General features: G+C 50.1%; 2 protein-coding genes across 3 annotated transcripts in view; one reads left to right on the top strand and one right to left on the bottom strand.

Moving 5' to 3' along the window:
• The window catches only part of SCAF4 (SR-related CTD associated factor 4), a 29,313-nt gene extending 17,774 nt beyond the window's left edge, over positions 1-11,539 (top strand). For both annotated transcript variants that reach the window (XM_064411169.1, XM_064411170.1), the window contains 8 exons: positions 823-923; positions 1,880-1,993; positions 2,624-2,780; positions 3,394-3,548; positions 4,304-4,466; positions 4,556-4,636; positions 4,719-4,907; positions 10,393-11,539. In XM_064411169.1, the coding sequence (XP_064267239.1) occupies positions 823-923; positions 1,880-1,993; positions 2,624-2,780; positions 3,394-3,548; positions 4,304-4,466; positions 4,556-4,636; positions 4,719-4,907; positions 10,393-11,219 (1,787 nt within the window). In that variant the 3' untranslated portion in view covers positions 11,220-11,539. The remainder of the gene's footprint in view (positions 1-822; positions 924-1,879; positions 1,994-2,623; positions 2,781-3,393; positions 3,549-4,303; positions 4,467-4,555; positions 4,637-4,718; positions 4,908-10,392) is intronic.
• Positions 11,540-13,543: 2,004 nt separating this feature from the next.
• Positions 13,544-16,446, bottom strand: SOD1 (superoxide dismutase 1). The gene is made up of 5 exons (XM_064411171.1): positions 16,324-16,446; positions 15,850-15,943; positions 15,418-15,487; positions 14,075-14,189; positions 13,544-13,820 (listed from the first exon to the last, which is right to left on the bottom strand). Exons 1-5 carry the CDS (start codon positions 16,396-16,398, stop codon positions 13,710-13,712), a joined length of 465 nt encoding a protein of 154 aa, XP_064267241.1. The 5' UTR covers positions 16,399-16,446; the 3' UTR covers positions 13,544-13,709.
• Positions 16,447-18,617: the final 2,171 nt, after the last annotated feature.

Here is an 18,617-nt window from a genome sequence, read left to right on the forward strand (position 1 = left end):
CTTCTTGTGGTTTCTGAGGCTCATCCAAACAGAACAGAAATTAACGGCCTTGTGATTCCCAGTAGGAATTTCGCCACACTTCCCTGTGCTTCTTTACTCATATTTAGCATTTCTGGAGTATCTCCCAAGTTTGAAATGTTTTGGCTGTAGAATATGAAAAAGCTGAAACCCTGTGTTTTTCTTTTCTTTCCTTCAAGACATATAAAGTGAAGGAGATTGAACAAAATGAATTTGAGTTAATTGTAAATTATTACAATTTTTGTAAGTATTCAGTCTTGTGTATCTCTCCAACCCGAAGGGGAGATTTGACCTGGAAAGCACACAGGCTGAAGTTTGGATTTCTGATACAATCCTGGCTTTGCCAGTGTTTATAGACCAAACACAGTAGTTGTATTCTGAATATTCCTTGGAAGTGTGGAATCTTCTTCAGGGTCATCAAGTAAAATAAAAACATTCTCTCTTATATAAGGGAGACAAAAACCTGAGGTGTTTCAAGAGCCAAGACCTGGTGAGTGGTGGTCCCAGAGGTGTAGAGCCTGCAGAGCCCTGGTAGCTGCTCAGTGGAAGCTCCCTGGCAATGCTGTGAGATGTGCTGCTGCCAGCACCTTTCCCAGGCTCTGTCACGTTGGCTGCCAAAGTTTGCACTTCTGTATCTCTCAGGTGGAAAACCTGGCTGAGTGTTGAATGTTGCTGCAGGAATCTGCAGCCTGGGGGATACCTTGAGCTCCTTTCCTGGTTATTACCCTGGCTTCAGCACGGGATGGGTGCTGGTTATCTGTGCTGTAAGGAGCTCTGGCCTCCTGTGCTAACTCTTGCTTGTAGTTTGCAGTACCACACTCTGGGTGGGACAGCTGGACAAAAGGACAACTCAGCAGGATGTGGGAAGTCTCCTGGAGGAGTTTGGCCCCATTGAGTCCATCAATGTGAGTAGAAGGGGTGCAGGGTAAGCTGCTCTGGTGTGCTTGGGTGCAGAGCATCTCTCCAGGCTGCTCTGAGGCAGAGTTATTCTGATCCCTTCCAGAGAGCTGGCCTCTCATCTCCTCTGCGTTGTGTTTGCAGTCTGGGCACTCAGATCATGTGGCTGACTTGTACACAAACAAGAAGGGAGCTGCTTTGGTTTCCTGCAGTATAAAAAGGCAGAAGATTACCCCATTTTCATAACAATCCTGCTTTCCCTGCAGGATGATGGCTGCAGAATTACATCCCATGCTTCTGAGTTCCTTGGCTGCTTCATTTTATTTGATTATAGAATCATGGACTCTCAGCTGGTGTTCTTGTTGCTCTTCTGTCATTTCAGCCATAAACACAGAGAACTATTGTTTTATTTTGCTGTATTTAAGGATATTTTATGTATAAATTATAGCTGTTCCAGTAACTTCAAAAATTTAATTCATTCAAACAAAAATAAGTGACTAATTTTCTTCCTATTCCCAAATTTTGTGAAAGACCATAGGAGTTTTTTCCTCAAATTCATTACAAATAAAAATTATGCCAAATCTGCAGCTAGAACTGAATGTGGAGGTGCAGCTGGCAGAGTGAAGGGGAATACTGTTGTGCATTCCACAAAGTAACTAATTGCCAGATGTTAGAATTTACATGAACACTATTGTTTAGCAATTTAAAAGGATTAAATATGCAAAAGTCAGCTGTATTTTAGAGTTTTGGAGGTTTTCAGGGGTTGTGGAAGTTTCAGTTCACTAGAAGTATGAATTTCCAGAAGATACTGGTTTTCTTAGCCTCCTAAACTGACATTTCCTTCCATGCTTCCACAGCCCCTTTGGAACACCCCCTGATGTCCCAGCTTGCTGTAACTGAGCATTTGTGTGTGTTCACTGTTTGTTTCCTGCAAAATGAACTTTTTCCCTCAAACCCCACCCAGATGATACCGCCCAGAGGATGTGCCTACATTGTCATGGTGCACAGACAAGATGCCAACAGAGCCCTGCAGAAGCTGAGCCGAGGCAACTTCAAAGTCAACCAGAAATCCATCAAGGTACTGCTTGAAAGCATCAGGCTTTCCAAAGCTGCTGTAATTACTGCCATCCTCTCATCTGTGCTGGGCCTTGGGGTATTTCAGACTTACATGGGTTCTGGAGATGATATTCTCTAAAATCCTGAAAAAATGAATCAGTGAACTGGTTTTTGAGAAAGAATTACTGTTGCTGGTCTGTAGTGGGATTAGTGGAACCTTGTGTCAGCTTCCTGAAAGATTGCCAATAATTATCTGTTTAATCAACAGAAAGGGTGCCCTTTTGCTCTTTACAGGGGACTGGCACTGTGTGTTTCTTGTTGCCTGTTATTTGTCTCCTAACAGAGTTTCATTACAAATGATAATCCTACAAAGAGTACTAATGAATAAGGAAATATGCCTCAATTAGTGAAGTTCTTCCTTCTGTAGAATGTCAAATTAGTGTGACACTGTCCTCCAAAGGGAAATGGAATTAATCTTGGTGGCTGGGGATCATCAGAAGAAGCTGGCTTTATACATTTTTACAAATGGTGTGCAAGAGTCAAGCCAAGAAATAGGAACTGTTTACCCTCTAATGCTGTTTTGTGAGAATGGAGTATTAAATCCATTAGAATGGAAATATTTTGCTGACCACTTGTGTTTCCCCCACCCAAGATTGCCTGGGCTCTGAATAAAGGAATAAAGCCAGACTACAAGCAGTACTGGGATGTAGAACTGGGTGTGACTTACATACCATGGGACAAAGTCAAACCTGAAGATCTTGAAAGTTTCTGTGAAGGAGGAATGCTGGACAACGAGACCCTCAGTCCAGGTACAGTGTTACTGCATGTTTTGTTATTGAACCTGTCTTCCCAAAGTGCCCCCTCACTGATCCCTCTTTGTGCTTAGCTGCCTTTTCCCAGGAGTTCTGACAGACACTAGGAGCTGTTTCTTCCATAAATTAAGTTTGAAGCTATATCTGACATTTTTGTTATTTTGCTGCAATTCTTTATAGTTGTATGCTCATTTTCCTTGTTTGAGACTTGAAGGTATTGGGTTTTTTAGAAATGAATTCTCAAATTAATGGCAAAGCTGCTGCCTTCTTGCCCGAGAGCAATAGAATGAACCTGTTGAAAGCTTGTCCCAAAGAGCCTTACAGTTTTTGTCATAGATAATGTAACAGAATCCTGGGTGTGTATGAACACTGTCAGTGCAAAGGATTGTTACATGCCTACTGAAAGGAACAAGTTTATTTGCTGTTTCAGTGTTTGCTGTGTGTAAATGAATTTGGAATTTTTATTGTCAGAAACAGTATAAATGCTTCTTAGCTCTGTGCTGCTTATTACCTGAATATTTCCAATTAGTATTTTTGTAAACATGACTAAGCATGTTTCACGTGGCACTGCTTGTCTGACCCCTGTCTGTTGGGATTTTGTTTTGGACAGAGTGGAAGGGAATTCCCAAGAAGTCTGAAAATGAAGTGGCTCAGAATGGAGGCGCAGAAGCTGCACACAATGAACCAGTGTCACCTATTCCCAAAGCTTTACCTGTCCCAATTCCTGTTCCCATGCCTGCACCAATTACAGTACCTCCTCCACAGGTGAGAGTTGTTCCACAGAAACAAACAGAAACTCACTTTTAATAAGAATTCAGGGAGGGAGGGAATGCCATGAATAGGAACTCCGTTCTGTCAGTCACAGAGAAATTACTGCAGTAGAATCTTTGTTATAGAAGGGCTGAATTATATCTTCAGGTTTTGTAATTGGCTTTTTTTTGTTCTTTGTTTTATTAATTAACGTTCCCCTAAAAGCTTTTCTTATTCGCAGATACTCCACTACTTTTATATCAGTAGTTCTTGTCAGTGTTAAAATAGTAGAATCCCTTAAATCAGAGCTAATTTAAATTGAGAGTTTGATACAAATCAGAAATAAAGGAAAAGGAAACACCAGTCACTCTAATGTGCAAACTCAGGTAGTGAGAAGGAGACAAGCAGAGGTTTTTAAGTGCTCTGAAGTTGTGAGCATTGCAGTGGATGCTGTCTGGAAATCCATCACGCTGGGTGCACATGAATCCCAGGCACTGTGTGAGGGGTGTGTGGAGGTGAGTTACTGACACACATTAATACCCATTTGGCACAGAGGAAAATTCTTCTCTAAGTACAAAGGCAGACAGGGCTGGTGTTGGTATTTCCAGTGATGGGAGTTCCTGAGGTGCTCCTGCATCTTCTGTGCAGGTGCCCCCTTGTTGCAGAGGAATTTGAGGTCGCTGAGATGTCCTGGAGAGAGATTCCCAGCGGGACACAGAATCATTGGGGCACTCTTGGGGTAACCCATCTTTCCCCTTCCTTTTTGCCAGGTTCCCCCCCATCCATCAGGGCCTCCCGTGGTTGGTGCACTCCAGCCCCCTGCTTTCACAGCACCTTTAGGAATCCCCCCTCCTGGATTTGCCCCCGGGGTGCCGCCACCGCCGCCGCCTCCGTTCCTCCGGCCCGGCTTCAACCCGCTGCATTTACCTCCAGGTTTGTGGGGTGTGCCAGCCCTGCTGGGCCCAGAGCTGCACGGGGGGTTGTGCAGGGGGGCACTCAGGGCTCTGCTCTGCTTTTTGTAGGATTCCTTCCTCCCGGGCCACCGCCTCCCATAACTCCTCCAGTCTCTGTCCCGCACACTCCGGCAGTGAACATCCCAAACTGTAAGTGCTGGGCCCCATGGAAGGCAGGGATGCTGCAGGAATTGCTGGCTGGTGTTCAATGTGTCCTTGCCTTGTTCCTCAGCTACAGCAACTGGTGGGAATGAGGACACTACAAAGGAGTCGTCTGTAGGAAATCCCATCCCAACAGTGGTTTCTGGAGGCAGAGGGAATGCTGAAAGTACTGACACTTCCAAAATCTATGGCACTGTTCCACCTCCTGTAGCACCTACCAATGTCCCTGCTCCCGTCACCCAGGCTGTTCCACTCCTTGGTAAGTTCCCTCCTGGGTAAGTTCTGCACTCCATCGTTCCCTGCATTTTAATACCATTTTGGTTTGGCTACTGACTTACAGTCCAGGGGAAAGGGAAGCACATTCTTCTCAACTTGCTGAAATTTTTGTCCTACTGTTGGCTTTGAAATCAATATTAAAGGCCTAGTTTTGCATAGAAGAAACAGTATTTTTTGATACTGAAGATCTGTTTTCTGAAGAAACAAAACCATGATGTGTAAGTTACAAATTCAAATGCTGTCCACTTTTAACAAGTGAAGGTTTATACAGTCTAGAAAGTGAACTTACAGCAACACATGTGTGTGATAGGAACTAGCTCTTGGACTCACCTATTAGATGTATAAAACTAACATGCAGGAAAACTATTTTTAGTGTATTTTTGAGATCTCTGAGGATGGGGTACATTCTTGTTAGGTATGGAATAAATTGTTTTAATAGAACAGAAAACCAAAAGCTTTTGTGCAGCCCTGCAGTAGGACGGGTTTTGAAACCTTTGTAAGAAGATATTATTTAAATATTACCAAATGTTTTTTTGATTAGCAAACCCAGGGTAATGGGAGTATGTTGCTTAAATTACTTTTCCTAATAGGATACAAACTTGGTCAGGTTTTGAAAGGGAGTGTGAACTGTTACAGAACTCTGCTAAATGTTTATTTTATGATGGCGTGAGCCAGTGTCAAGAATTTACTCCAAAGACTTGTTACCTACAAATTTTTGAGATTACTGCATTTATAAGAGCCTAAGAAATTAATGAAAAGCTAATTTTGTGTTAGTGGGTCTCTGCCCAGAATTTTCAGTGATCACTGAAGAAAATCAGAGATTTGTCTTCCTGAGAGCTCACTGCTCTATTGGATGTGAGGGCTAAATTTTCCATCCATGACTAATGATTTATGAATCCTGCATGTTGAAAACTTGACAGAAGACCCTTTCAAAACAGATAAAAGCTTAAGAAACTCAGTGGTGACACCATTTAGTCAGGGAATTTTGCTAGGAATTTCAGAAATTCACACCTTCCTGCTGAATGACACTTTCTGTGGAGGTAGCAGAGTTTTGGAGTTTTGTGTCTTGGACAGCATAACCTGCACTTCATATTCCAGGCCTTTGGAATGTGTGTGATACACTTTGCTGTATCTCTGCACACATAACAAAAAGCTTTTACAAAATGAAGACTGAACTAAATTAGACACCCAGATCAGTTCCTTGAACAGCAGCTGCTTTTTATTCTCTAAAATCCAAGGAAGCTGAGTTTGAGAAGCTGGAAATCAAGAACTTGCCTTTGCTTTCGTTAACTTGTTCACTGAGAGGTTGAGGCAGGTAAAGTTCTCTGTGTGGTCAGAGTGACTTGTGTCAGTGAGGGGAGGGTTTAGAGCTCCCAGAGCAGTCCTGAAATCTGTGTTTGCCTAAAAGCAGTAGCACTGGATGTTGGGGAGTGTCTAATGTCAAGAAGTTATTCATAATTAAAGGGTTATGTAAAACCCATCCTGAGCATTCTGGAGTTTCAGAGCACTGTTCAGTCTGATAAAAGAGGAGAACCAGAAGAAACAGATGATAATATTCTATGTGATTGAAGATAGAAGGGTACTGTCAGTTGTCCTGGTTTTTTAAAACCTTTCAGTAAGTTAGCACAAATTACACTCTTCTGAAAAGCACTTGGAGTCACTCTTGCATTGAGTGTAGCTGTGCATGTGGGAGGCCAGAGAGTGTCCTGGAAGGATGAGGAAATGTTCTCTGGGAACTTGGGCAGGATGGGGGAGCTCCTGCAGCAGGCTGGACTCGAGATGAAGATTGCTGGGAAGAGGCTGTGAGAGCCAAACTTCTGGCTTGGGAGCACTTCTGTAATCCCTACAAAGCACAGGAGCTCTTCAATAACTTTTGTAACTTCAAACAATGCCTCTTCTCTCTTGGTGCAGTTTTCTGTGGAGGACACATTACAAAGTAATTCTGAAGGGATTATTGCAGCCTTTCATACCTTTTCATAAGTTCTGTCTCAACTCCACTGGTTTCCTTTGTGCCTCCACTGTAGTTCCTCCATCCCTTCCAGCCAGGACATGGTTGTGCTTCAGAGGAGTGATGCCTCTTGGACTTTGGGTCTGGATTTTTTTGTGCTTTTTTCCTAAGCCCACCCTCAGGTTGTTGTGATTTAGTTGTGCCCTTGACCTCACTGTCTGCCTCTACACCTTGTTGTTCATGGAAACAGGACAGTCCAGGCTGTGATGGCTCGGTGAGTGTGTGCTCAGGGAGTTTGAAATGATCTGCAGAGCAGGTATTTGTAGGCTCCTTTGATTTGTGCAGGAAATGACAGCCTTTAAATCCTTTGGGATTGGCCCACGTGTTCCCTGCATTGAGCAAATGCTGTAGCTCTGGCTAGAAATAAGCTGCAGATGCTGTGTTTGGAATACTCAGATTCTGTGATCTGTTTTCCTGATGAAGTACACCCTATTGCAGTTGTAAGTCTTGATCTAATGCTCTTTTTATCCAAATTCTTACAAGGATCATAACATGTAATCAAAGCTAAGTTATTCTGGAGTTCCCATTGAATTTGGCATTCACTTTAGGTAGTGCAAGGACATATATTACTCTCTGCTCCACTGATGGTTTGTTCTGAAGTGATTTTTGTAATCTCATTAAATCATAAATCACAAACACACCATTCTCTGAGCCCCTCAGAGTGTGACTGTCCCAAAAGACTGGGATTTTGGTAAGATTTTACAGCTGTGACTCCACATTTAGGCCCTTTAGTTCAGGCTTCTTTCTTTACAGTCTTGACTTGCTGTGAAAGATTCTGTAGCAAACTCCAGCACAAACCCACCAGACTGACAACATGGTCCCTCTCTCAAGAATTCCCGGGCAGTATTTAATGCTCTGGCTGTAGGATGCCACATTCCCCACTGGAGAACATGCAGAGATTCAAGGTGGAGTGAAACTGCTGCTGTTGTGCTGGATCCGTGAGCTTTTGGCTTGTTCCATGTGTTTCCAGGAGGTTTGTGTCCTGAGGCAGACAGAAACCACTGAGCTCCACGTGCTGCGAAGTGATTTCAGGGGTTGGGAGTTACTGGAATCACTTAGCAGAGTTGATGTAAGAGTTAATCAGGTGTGGCAGCACTGGTGACATGGGAATTATCCCAAGGGAATGTCGGCTTTGTCCAGCTGGGGGAGATGAGCAGGTCTGGATCACAGTGACGTGGAAATCTGGCTTCATAGCTAATTTATCAAAGCAGTAAGGATGGCTCCTGTGCCCTCTCTGGACAGGAGGTCCTTCAGGCCAGCCTGAGCACTTGGGGCTGTGTTGTAGGAGTCAGGTGAGGAAACTTGGGACACTTTGGTGTGATGGTTGCTCCTCCGAAACCAATAAAATCTGTTGTGTAGGCGGGGTGTGGTTTTGCACATTGGGACAGAGGAGCAGGTGTCAGGTGTGAGGGAATGGCTCCAGTAGGACGAGCTGGGTCAGGAAATCCCCTCAGGGTTTCTCTCAGAGCTCAGGGAGTTCATACCCAGTTCAAGAAACTGCTGGATGTCAGGTACTTCCTAAACCAAAAGAGGACTTTAACTTGTCCCAGACCTGGTGTGAGTGTCTGTACCATGAATTTCTCGATCTTTTGAGTAAACTGGGATGTGTTTCTGGACAGCTCTTTAGGTTTTTAGTTGGTGCCTGATTTTTCAGGAGAGTGAGGAAACTCCATCAGTTCTACAGTTGCTTTAGCCTCAGCCCTGAAGGGAGTTGATATTTGAAATAAATTTGAAATAAAAAGCATGCAGCTCTCTAGCCAGTGCAGTTCAGAGTGAAGGAGTTCCAGGTACAATTATGTTGCTTCAGTGCTGCAGTTTGTGTGGAAATAAGGTTGAGAAATTAAATGACTTGTACTTATTAAATGTGAAACTTCCCTCCCTCACCTCATGTTCATGCCCTTGTAACCCACATCTGCTCTGCTGCTTCTAAGCAGAAGCACAGGCTTAACTTCAGCTCTTTAGTTCTCAGTTATTCTATTCTGCCTTGTTTTAATCTTCTGAGGAAGATTAAAAGATGTTTTTACCAACAAGAATATCCCCAAACCTCAGAATTCCCGGGAGACATCATTAGCTATGAATCTGTCTTGTCAGATCTGTACTTCTGTCACAGGAGGAGTTTAAACTGGGTGATTACAGACTGGGTGATTGGCCAGGAGGAGAGAAGGCTCTGAATTTTAGAGAAAGGGAAAAATGCAGGGAAAAAATGCTGTTGGTACTGGACCATTTCTCTCCAAGATTGGGAAGAGGATATAATGGGCTGGAGATGTCACACGAGTCTTCTCACTGGCAAAATACAGCTTCCTTCCACTCTGAATTTAAGGAGCACTCAGGTGAAAAGGTTTCTGTCAGAGATGTCCCTCAAAGTCAGTGTTTTGTTGAGGGGGCAGCACAGAAGGCTCAGCTCTAGCTGGGGACAGGTGCCAGAGCTGGACAAGAGAGGGATGAACACCACAGCTGAAGGGGACCTGCTCCTGTCACTGCTTGTGTCACTGCTTGTGTTGCTGCACCCAAGTGCAGTTTTCACTGCTGACACTAATTCCAGCATCCATTCCCACAGTATTTCATCCTGGTTTTACCCAGGCAGGGCTGTGTTCCCAGGGCAGGAGGTGCTGGTGAGCAGGAGCAGAGGGCAGCAGTGCAAGGGCTCCGGGAACACCGGGCAATGTTCCTGGTTCAGACTGGGGAGGCATCTGCCCTGGGCTGGTGGGAAGGGCTCAGCTGGAGCTCAGAATTCTTCTCAGAAGCCTTCTTTCTGGTTCTTTGTGTTGGTGTCCAGGAGCTGTGGGCTGAGCTTTATCTGACAGTATTTTTGGAGAGGGAGTTTTTTCCTCCTATGAAGAGCGTAGGAATAAAACTGGAAAATAGTTGGTGCTGGATATGTGCTGTAAAGGATGAAACACTATTACAAAAAAAAGAAGCCAGGAACGGCCTGTTGCATTTCCTTTTAGTTTACATTGCAAGGTTTATTCTACTGAAATGTGTCTTTGTGGTGTCCCTTTTCTCTGGAATGACAGAGAGCTGTGCTCCAGCTGTGTTCCAGCTTCCTCTCTGCTGCCTGTGTGCATGAGCCTCTTGCTGGTGCAGCTGTGGGGTGTTCAGCTGCTGTTTGGAGGGAAATGTTTGAATCTGACTGGAGGGGGTGAGATGGAAGCACAACCCCAGGAAGGGGCTTTGGCTGCACTGGGTTGAGGAAGCAGGAGGCTGAGCTGGGGCTGAGGGGCAGCCGTGACTGCACGAGGGCAAAGGCTGTCCCCAGGGCAGCCTCTGGGATCAGGGATGAGTCGGTGCCCTGGGCACAGTCCTTGCTGCCAGCGGCACACAGCAGGTGGAGAGCCCAGCAAGCTCGGCTGCAGGTTCTGGGATGCTCCTTTCCCGGGATAACCGCAGGTGGGGTTCGAGGCTGGGGAAATGCTCCGCGTCCCTGGTGCCCGCTCTGACTGTCCCTTGTGTGTTCCTGCAGGCACCCAGGGCGTGGCCCCGCCGCCGCCCGCGCCCGTGGTGGGGCTGCAGACTCCGTCCACGGGGCTGCTGGGCGCCCGGCCCGGGCTGATCCCGCTGCAGCGCCCGCCGGGGCTGCCGCCGCCGCCGCCGCTGCCGCGCTTCCCCATGCTGCCGCCGCGCCACATGCCGCCGCACATGATGCACCGAGGGCCCCCGCCGGGCCCCGGCGGCTTCGGGATGCCTCCCCCGCACGGAATGAAGACCCCCTTCCCTCCGCCCGGCCACTTCGTGCGGCCCGCGGGCGGCCCCGGCGGCGGCGGCGGGCCCGAGGAGAACCGCGACGGGCGGCAGTTCAGGAACGACAGGCAGTTCACGCCCAGCAGGGAGCAGGAGCGCTTCGGGAGGAGATCCTTCGGGAGCCGGGCGGAGAACGAGCGGGAGCGCTACGGCGGCCGCGACGAGCGGGAGCACGAGCGGCCGGGCGGCCGCGACAGGCGAGACTGGGGACGGCGCAGCCCCGAGCGCGACCGGCACAGGGACTTGGAGGACAGGGGCAGGCGCTCCAGCGGCCACCGAGACAGGGAGAGGGATTCCAGGGATCGCGAGTCTCGCAGAGACAAGGAGGAGAGCCGCGGCAAGGAGAAGCCGGAGGTGACAGACCGGGCGGAGGGCGACAAGAACCACGAGTCGCACGGCAGCAAAACGGAGGGCGCGGAACTTGTTTCAGAACTCGCTGCGGGAGACGCCGACCCCGCGGGCGCCAAAGCCGCGGCAGAGCCAGCGCCCGAGGCTACCTCATCCCTGGAACAGGCGGACAAGGACACGGGCTCGGCGGAGGCGCGCTAGGGCCGCGGCCCGGCGCCGAGCTTTGGTTGTACAGTGCTGTAAATCCGCTTCCGCCCCTGCGCCCCCGACGCGGGGCACTGTGAGCAATCTGATTGCTTCCCTTCTATTTAAAATAGCCACCACATAACATAAAATACTGAAGAGATGATTAAAATATTACCCATTTTTGCTGTAACTTTTTTAAAGTTTTGACTTTAAAAAGTTTACGAATCAGAAGTAGAAGTGCTTTCTATTTTTTTTTTAATTTAAGAAAAGGTAACGGTGAAAGCTCCTCAAAACAATAGGGATGTGTTTTTAATAAACTCTATTTTCGTAACAAACTTTTAACGTGTGCTATTCTTCCTACGCTGCACTGAAGTGGAAAAGGAGTGTTCAGCAGCCTAAAGTTGGAACTGTTAATGCTGTACTGGAGTCTAAATTAGACTGGTTCGGTTCTGTTTGTTAAAGGAAATCCATTTGTTTGTGTAGCGATTCACAGAAGTGAATTTTTATTTGTAACAGTCCTCTGGAGTTTTAGATTGCTGCGTTTTAATGAGCTACCTGACCACCCCGGGTAAAAGTTAGTTTTAAGATGTTAATTGCGGAGTTAACTGTTTTAGTGTTTGCAATGCAATCCATTCTTTGCTTTATTTTTTTTCCTCCCCCCTCAATTGGTTCTGTGGTTCCTGTTGCCTTTAATTTGCCTTTTTTTTAAGAAGTGACACCTTCAGGCACCGACGGTCTGCTCTGAGGTCACAGAGTGCGTGCCAGGCTGGACAGTGCCCGCTCCACAGCTTTTGTACTTGGTGGAAGTGAGACCTCGCAGGCACCACAATTCCAGCCTGGCTCTCCAGGCAGGCTGGACAAGGACTTGCCCTTCCTCCACGGACACGGGGCTGCTCCTGCGGGAACGCCGGCCCCTCCTCACCCTGCCAGAGGTAGGTTGTGCTCCCCTGGGCTGGGCACAGAGGGTGTTCCTGCTGCTCCTGGGTGTCGTGGCACCTCCTCTGCAGAGCACCTCCATGTCCTGGCAGCTGTAGTTTCTCCGAGGCCGCTCCCTGGGGCAGGGACGCTTTGGGAAGCTCTGCCCACCCCACGTGGCTCAGGGCTCCCAGCAGTGCCAGTGTATGAATCCTGTGCATATTCAGTGGTTTCTTTTCTCCTTGCTATAGGTGTGTTCTACCTTTAAAGCTGGGGATTTTGCCCCAAGGGAAGGGCAGCTGCTTCCTTACATCAGCCCTTTTTCACAGCTGCCCTGCAGCAGAGGGAATTGTCTCTGGGGGAGGGAGAGGGTGGGAGAGCCACTGGAGCTCTGGACTGGGGAGAGGACATCTATTTTTATGTTCTTGCAATAGCAGAATAAAGAGAGAAAGAACCTGTTTACAGATTGTAGTGACCTCAACTTCCATGTGTTAAAACTCGTGTCCTCACTGGTTGTTTCCTGCTGGGCCCACAGGACATTCTCTTGTCCCACACATCGAGGTTTGAGCCTTGGAAAAAGCTGCCCCAGCTCTGTAAGGAGGAAGGGTTTGTTTCACTGAGAACACCTCCTTAAAGAGCTGGAGACAATGAGACACAGGGCTGCTCTGTTCCTGCAAATCCCACCCCTCTTCTCTGCCTCAGAGCCTGGAAAACTGGAATGACTCTAGCACCGTCTGCAGCAGTGCCTGTGCACAACCCTCACAGCAGCAGCAGCAGCACCAACCCTCTGGAAAGGCACAGGGAGGTGAAGACTCACACAGTGCTCTGGCAGCCACAGGGAACGTAAGTTCAAAGTATTTTTACAGTATTCCTGCTCTGCTACCCAGTGCCCTTAGCACTGTGCCTCAGTGGAGTGGGGTTACCACTACAGCCTGCTCCTTCCATGAATATCCATCCTCAAGTGCAGAAGAAAGGAACACTGATACAAATTCTCATTAAAATGACATTTTCTCCGTGAAGAGAGACCCTGAACTCTGTTTCAGAAGGACATGCCAGAACAGGATGGAGGCTGGCACTGGCACACAGTGGGCACTCCTGGGACACTGCCTGGAACCTCCTGGATGGAATTTACCCACGCAGCTGCTGAAGCCCAGGCCCCCTTTCCCAGCAGGGGCAGGGTTGGGATGCTTCCCTGTCCACAGACAGCCAGACCCGGGTGTATCTGCCCACAACATTTATTACACAAGTGTGAAGCTACAGATGCTGCCCCTGCCCCAGCAGGAAGCCCTGACACACCCAGGGGCTGCTGCTCTTTGCCAGAGCCTGGGGAGCTCATCCAGGGGCTGGGACAGGAGCACATCTTCCCTGACAGCAGGGATGTGACACGGAATAGTGGCAGCAGGAGCGTGAGCACAGACCAGAGAGCCGTTCCATGAGGGACACTTTAATTGAATGTACATCATACAAAACTCGGTCAGTCTCCGGCGTGTGCGTGCTGCTCGGGATGCAGAGGAGCAGGAGGTTAATGACACATGTTGAACTTGCAGGAGGAAGGGCAAGAGCAGCAGAAGAGCACGGCAGGTACCACGCTTAGCTCTTGGCAATCCCAATGACCCCGCAGGCCAGGCGGGGCCCCGCGTTTCCAGTCTTCAGGCTCTCGTCGTTGCCCCCCTTGCCCAGGTCATCCCGCTTCTCGTGCACCTGCAAGAGAATGGAACTGGTCCAGTCCTCACTGCTCTGGCAGCAGCAGCACACCAGACGAGTTACACAAAGCCAAACCCATCTCCATGCTGGAAACTTCCAGCCGGACATGCCCAAGGGCCATTCAGGCACCCACAGCGGGAAGGGGCAGAGTTAAAAAGGGCCATCTCCAGAAGGCTGGCAGCCAGGTGCCACACTGGGACACCGAGGGATGGCTGTACATCCCTCTCCATCCCTGAGGTCCCCTCACTCACCACCATGGTGCGGCCGATGATGCAGTGTGGTCCCGAGAGGGAAATGACGGAATCCTGCATGGACACCTCGGCCACGCCTCCCTTGGCAAGCACATTGCCCAGGTCTCCCACGTGCCTGCACAAACACAAACTCACAGAGTGGCCTGGGCTGCAGGCTCTCCCCAGGGAAGGCTGGCAGTTTAGGTTACAACACAACACAGGCTCCCAAATCCAGTGGAACAACCTTTCCTGCAGATTTGGTGGAACACTGCCACTGCTCTGAGCTCTGGCTGTCCACGACAGCTCAGCTATTCCACAGGCAGCTGCAGGCTCTGGGTTTAAGGAGGATTAGGAGAAGCAGTTTGTCAGGCAGCAGGTCAAAGGCAATGCAGGAGCTGCTCTCTTCCAGCCAGCACCAGGGATGATTATTCCAGTCTGGCATTGCCCCATCACTTGGCACACTGCTCTGCCACACAGCTTCTATCAGAGCTGCATCTCTGCTAAGGCTTCCCTCGAGAGCTGAGCCTCGAGCAGTGAATTTTCACAGCACTCCTGGACGTGCTGCTGTGCTGTGTCCTGCACACCTGCCCCAAGCACAGCATTCCCTCAAAATGATCCTGTTCTGTCAGGGTCCAGTGTCCAGATGCAGAACCTGGAACACTGACACATCCCAGCTCAGCCAGCCCAGGGCTGACAACCAGCTTTCTACAAAAATTATTTTTAATCAAGTCCTACAAAACCGGGTTAATGGCAGCTCTCCCCTGAGGAATTTTCTTGATTTAAGCTTCCAGGAAGCTTCAGTCCAGTTGCTTCTGTACACTGATAGAAGCAAGATCCACTCCTTGCACCCCTCTAAGGAACTCCCCTGCCCACAGCAGCAGGAGCAGGATGTGCCAAGGCTCCAGAAGCCCCGGTGTCCGTGCAATCCCAACCTTTAGCCCCGAGCAGTTGAGCCAGGGCCCCAACACACATTTCATGCTGTGTCATGCAGGAGCTGGCCCTCATCCAGCTCTGCCCGGCCTGTGGCTCAGGTGGGGTTACCAGCCACCGACAGGAGCATTCTCAGGGTGATCCCGATGCCAGGCTGGTCCCTGTGCCAGCCAGGCTGCCTGAGCCGGGCTCCCGGGGAAGAGCCAGGTCTCACACCCCTCTCAAGATACCCAGCAGGAGCATCAGGCCCTCGCTGTCCCCTCCACCCAAGCCGTGACAGAACCACAAAATGCCCCCAGGAGAGCATTTCACAGCACGCTCTCAGAGGAACAAGCTGCCGGGGTTACCAAAGAGTGGCTAAGGGAACCCTGCAGGAATTCCCATGGATTTTCTGGCACGCCCTGAGCCCCGGCAGTGCCCGTGCCCGGACTCACCTCTCGGCGTCGCTGGGACCGCCGTGGTTCTTCTGCTGCGGGTTGAAGTGGGGGCCAGCACTGGTGCACCCTGGAAAGAGCACAGCGTCAGAGCAGGACCCCAGGACGGAGCTGCTGCTCCCACACCGCTCCCAGCGACAGCAAACAGCTCCTCTCCGTGCCAGCCCTGCTAATCCCCTGCAGCTAAATCACCTGCTGCAGCCCTGCAAGTCCCGGGCTCAGCCAGGAGCTTGCTTATTTCATAACGCTGACTTATCCAAGCGTTCAGGTGAGCGCTCGGTATGCCGGCTCTTGACCACCAGCCCCAACACGCTCAGAGTGTGCTCCAGGAAGCGATCCTCGGGAATGGCCACGATTTCCTCACACGGATTTGCAGCCGTGAGACCCACGAGCGGCTCTTCAGAGAGCCCGGGGCCCGCGGGCACACCTTACCATTGGTGTTGTCCCCGAACTCGTGCACGTGGAAGCCGTGCTCTCCGTCGGCCAAGCCAGTGATTTTCCCAGTCACTTTCACCGGTCCGGTACCCTTCAAAGGAGAGCGTTTATCAATCAGCACAAGGACTTTGCCGTGACAGGGCTCCGTGTCAAGCGAAGGTGACGGGAAGGCCCCGCCGCGAGCAGCGCTGTCCGCCCGTCTGCGGCCGTTTAACGCGCTCCAACACGCTCCTGCCCCTCTCTTATCGCTGAGAGCAAGCAGTACCCGCTCTCTGACCCCTTCTCTGAGCGGGCCTTCCAGAAGGATCCCGCACTTCCCGGCGCAGCGCCAGTGACCCGCGGCTCCCGGGCCGGCCGCACGGCGCGGCGCGGCTCCCGCGGCCCTTTGGAGCCGGGCTCGCCCCGCCGCCCGCGGGCAGGGGGCTGCAGCGGCGCCTCGCGGGGCTCGCAGCGGCCCGGCCGCGCCCTCACCTGCTGCTCGAAGTGGATGACGCCCTCCACGGCGCCCTCGCCGCGCATCACGCACACGGCCCGCATCGCCGCCATCTTGTGCCCGCCCCGCCCGCAGCGCCCGCGGACTGCCGGCAGGCCCCGCCCTCCATACCATTATATAGGGCGGGCGGCCGGCAACGCGGCCAATCGCGCTGCGCGCCGCGCGCCGCCCGGCCAATCGCGGCGCGGGGAGGCGGGAGCGGCGGGGCGCGCGGCGGAGGGAGGCGCCCTCTAGCGGCGGGAGGCGCATAACGGGGATCGGGATCGGGATCGGGACAGGGACAGGGATAGGGATAGGGATAGGGATAGGGACAGGGATAGGGATAGGGATAGGGATAGGAATAGGAATAGGAATAGGAATAGGAATAGGAATAGGAATAGGAATAGGAATAGGAATAGGAATAGGAATAGGAATAGGGACCGGGATCGGGATCGGGATCTGGACAGGGACTGGGATCGGGAGGTTGGGCAGGTTTGGTTATGTTTTGTCCCACACACTTCTTTTTAACTCCTTTATTTTCTTAAATCTCGCCAAGAAGAGATTTTAAAAAAATAAACAGCCCTTTCTTAAAGTAGGGAAAATCCACCCCCCCAGTGCAGCTGATTTTGACAGCACAAAAATCATCGTTTGACCGTGCCACATCAAATGGTGACGTGATTGTTTTGCTGTTTGGAGTGTCAGAGTCAGAGCTGAGAGGGGAGAAGAGAAAGCATCTTGGTTCTCTCCCAGTCTGCCAGTTTAAAGGATAAAATAATTTCTGTGTGGTGGAGGTTAACAACAAGCAAAGCTACGTAGAAAAAAGTTAATTAACTTTTCAGCAAAATGTGACAAAGTAGCAAAACATCCCAACCCCCTAGGTCCTGTAAAATGTGGCCTAGAGCAAGGATAAAGCCCTTGGGGGAGCAATTCCTAAGTGAGATTTTATAGGAGTTAAAAAATAGGAGGGACTTTTGAGAGTTGTGTTTCCCGTGGCAACCATGCACGCCGTGCAGATAAATCATATTTCCTGCCTGTGGTGATCCTGTGGGGAAAGCACCGGGCTGGAATGTCCGTGTCCCTGTGTCCTGAGCAGGAGCTGTGTGTCGGGAGCCATTCCCCCTGGACCAGAGGGTACCGCCACTCCTGCCCCCGGGGATGCTGGCACAGGGCAGTCCCCGACTGTGCTGCTGGAATTCCCGGGTGAAACGCGCCCTGCAAACGATTCCTTCCCCACAAGCGGGTGGAAATCCCGCCGTCGGAAGGAGGGGAGCTGCTGCTGCCAGCCAGAGCGATGGAAGCAGTGCCAGCAGGGGAGCCTTTGCAGGATTAAACCCGCATCCACTGGGAGCTGAGCTGAGTTCATCCTTGTGCTGCTCCCGGGGCTGGGCGAGCCTGAAACGCGAGCCTGGGAGCAGAGGTTGTGCAAACGCGGGCTGGGAACTTTGTCCCTCTCCTGCACCTCTCTGCCGAGCTCTGCCCACCCAGGGCTTGGATTATTGCAGTGTTCCTGCTGCTTTTGCCAGCTCGCACTCGCCAGGTGCTTCAAGGATTCCACACAGCGCCAAAGCCTGCAATCCTTCCCCTCTGCAAACAGCCTGGCAGGCTGAAACTGCGACCTCAGAGCTGGGAATGCCAGGATGGATGAGGGAAATTTGGATTCTGGAGCTGCTGCTGTGCACAGAGGGATGGGCGCACTCAAACTGAAACCTAGCTGGAGTTTAAAATGGTTTAAAGCTAGAGCTTGGAAATATCCCCTCTGAAACTGGCCAAAGACAGAATACTGTCCAGAAAGCACAGCTGAAAAATGTTGGTTTTTTGTTTTTGTGTTTGTTTTTTTTTTTTTTTTTCAATGAGAGTCTCTCAAAGTGTTTACACGCTCAGGAATGTTATTTTGGCCACTGAAAGGCACCTAAAGGAATGCAACCAAAAACACTGTGTGTCTGTGAATAAACACAGAGATATATTTATGGGACGTGTATTTCAAAATATCAGCTTGGGTAAACATCAACAAAGTCCAAAGAAACCCCGTACCTTGTCGTGCTTTATGACTGGATAAGGATTTCTTTCACAGGATGAGAAAGAAAAGCTTGGTCTCAGATTTTATTGCCGGGTTTTTATTTGTGAAAGTTCTTACAGTGGTAACTAAACTGAACAAACAACTTTGCAAATCCCAGCCCACGTGAGCGTGTGCCACAGGGAAGGTGCAGGGGGCTCCATTTTGGATTTATTTCAGACACAAAGTGCCCTGCACTCTCATTTCTGCCACATGCACACTTTAGTGGTGCAGCAGGTG

The sequence above is a fragment of the Passer domesticus genome, chromosome 2, assembly GCF_036417665.1.
Source record: "Passer domesticus isolate bPasDom1 chromosome 2, bPasDom1.hap1, whole genome shotgun sequence".
NCBI classification, from domain to species: Eukaryota; Metazoa; Chordata; class Aves; order Passeriformes; family Passeridae; genus Passer; species Passer domesticus.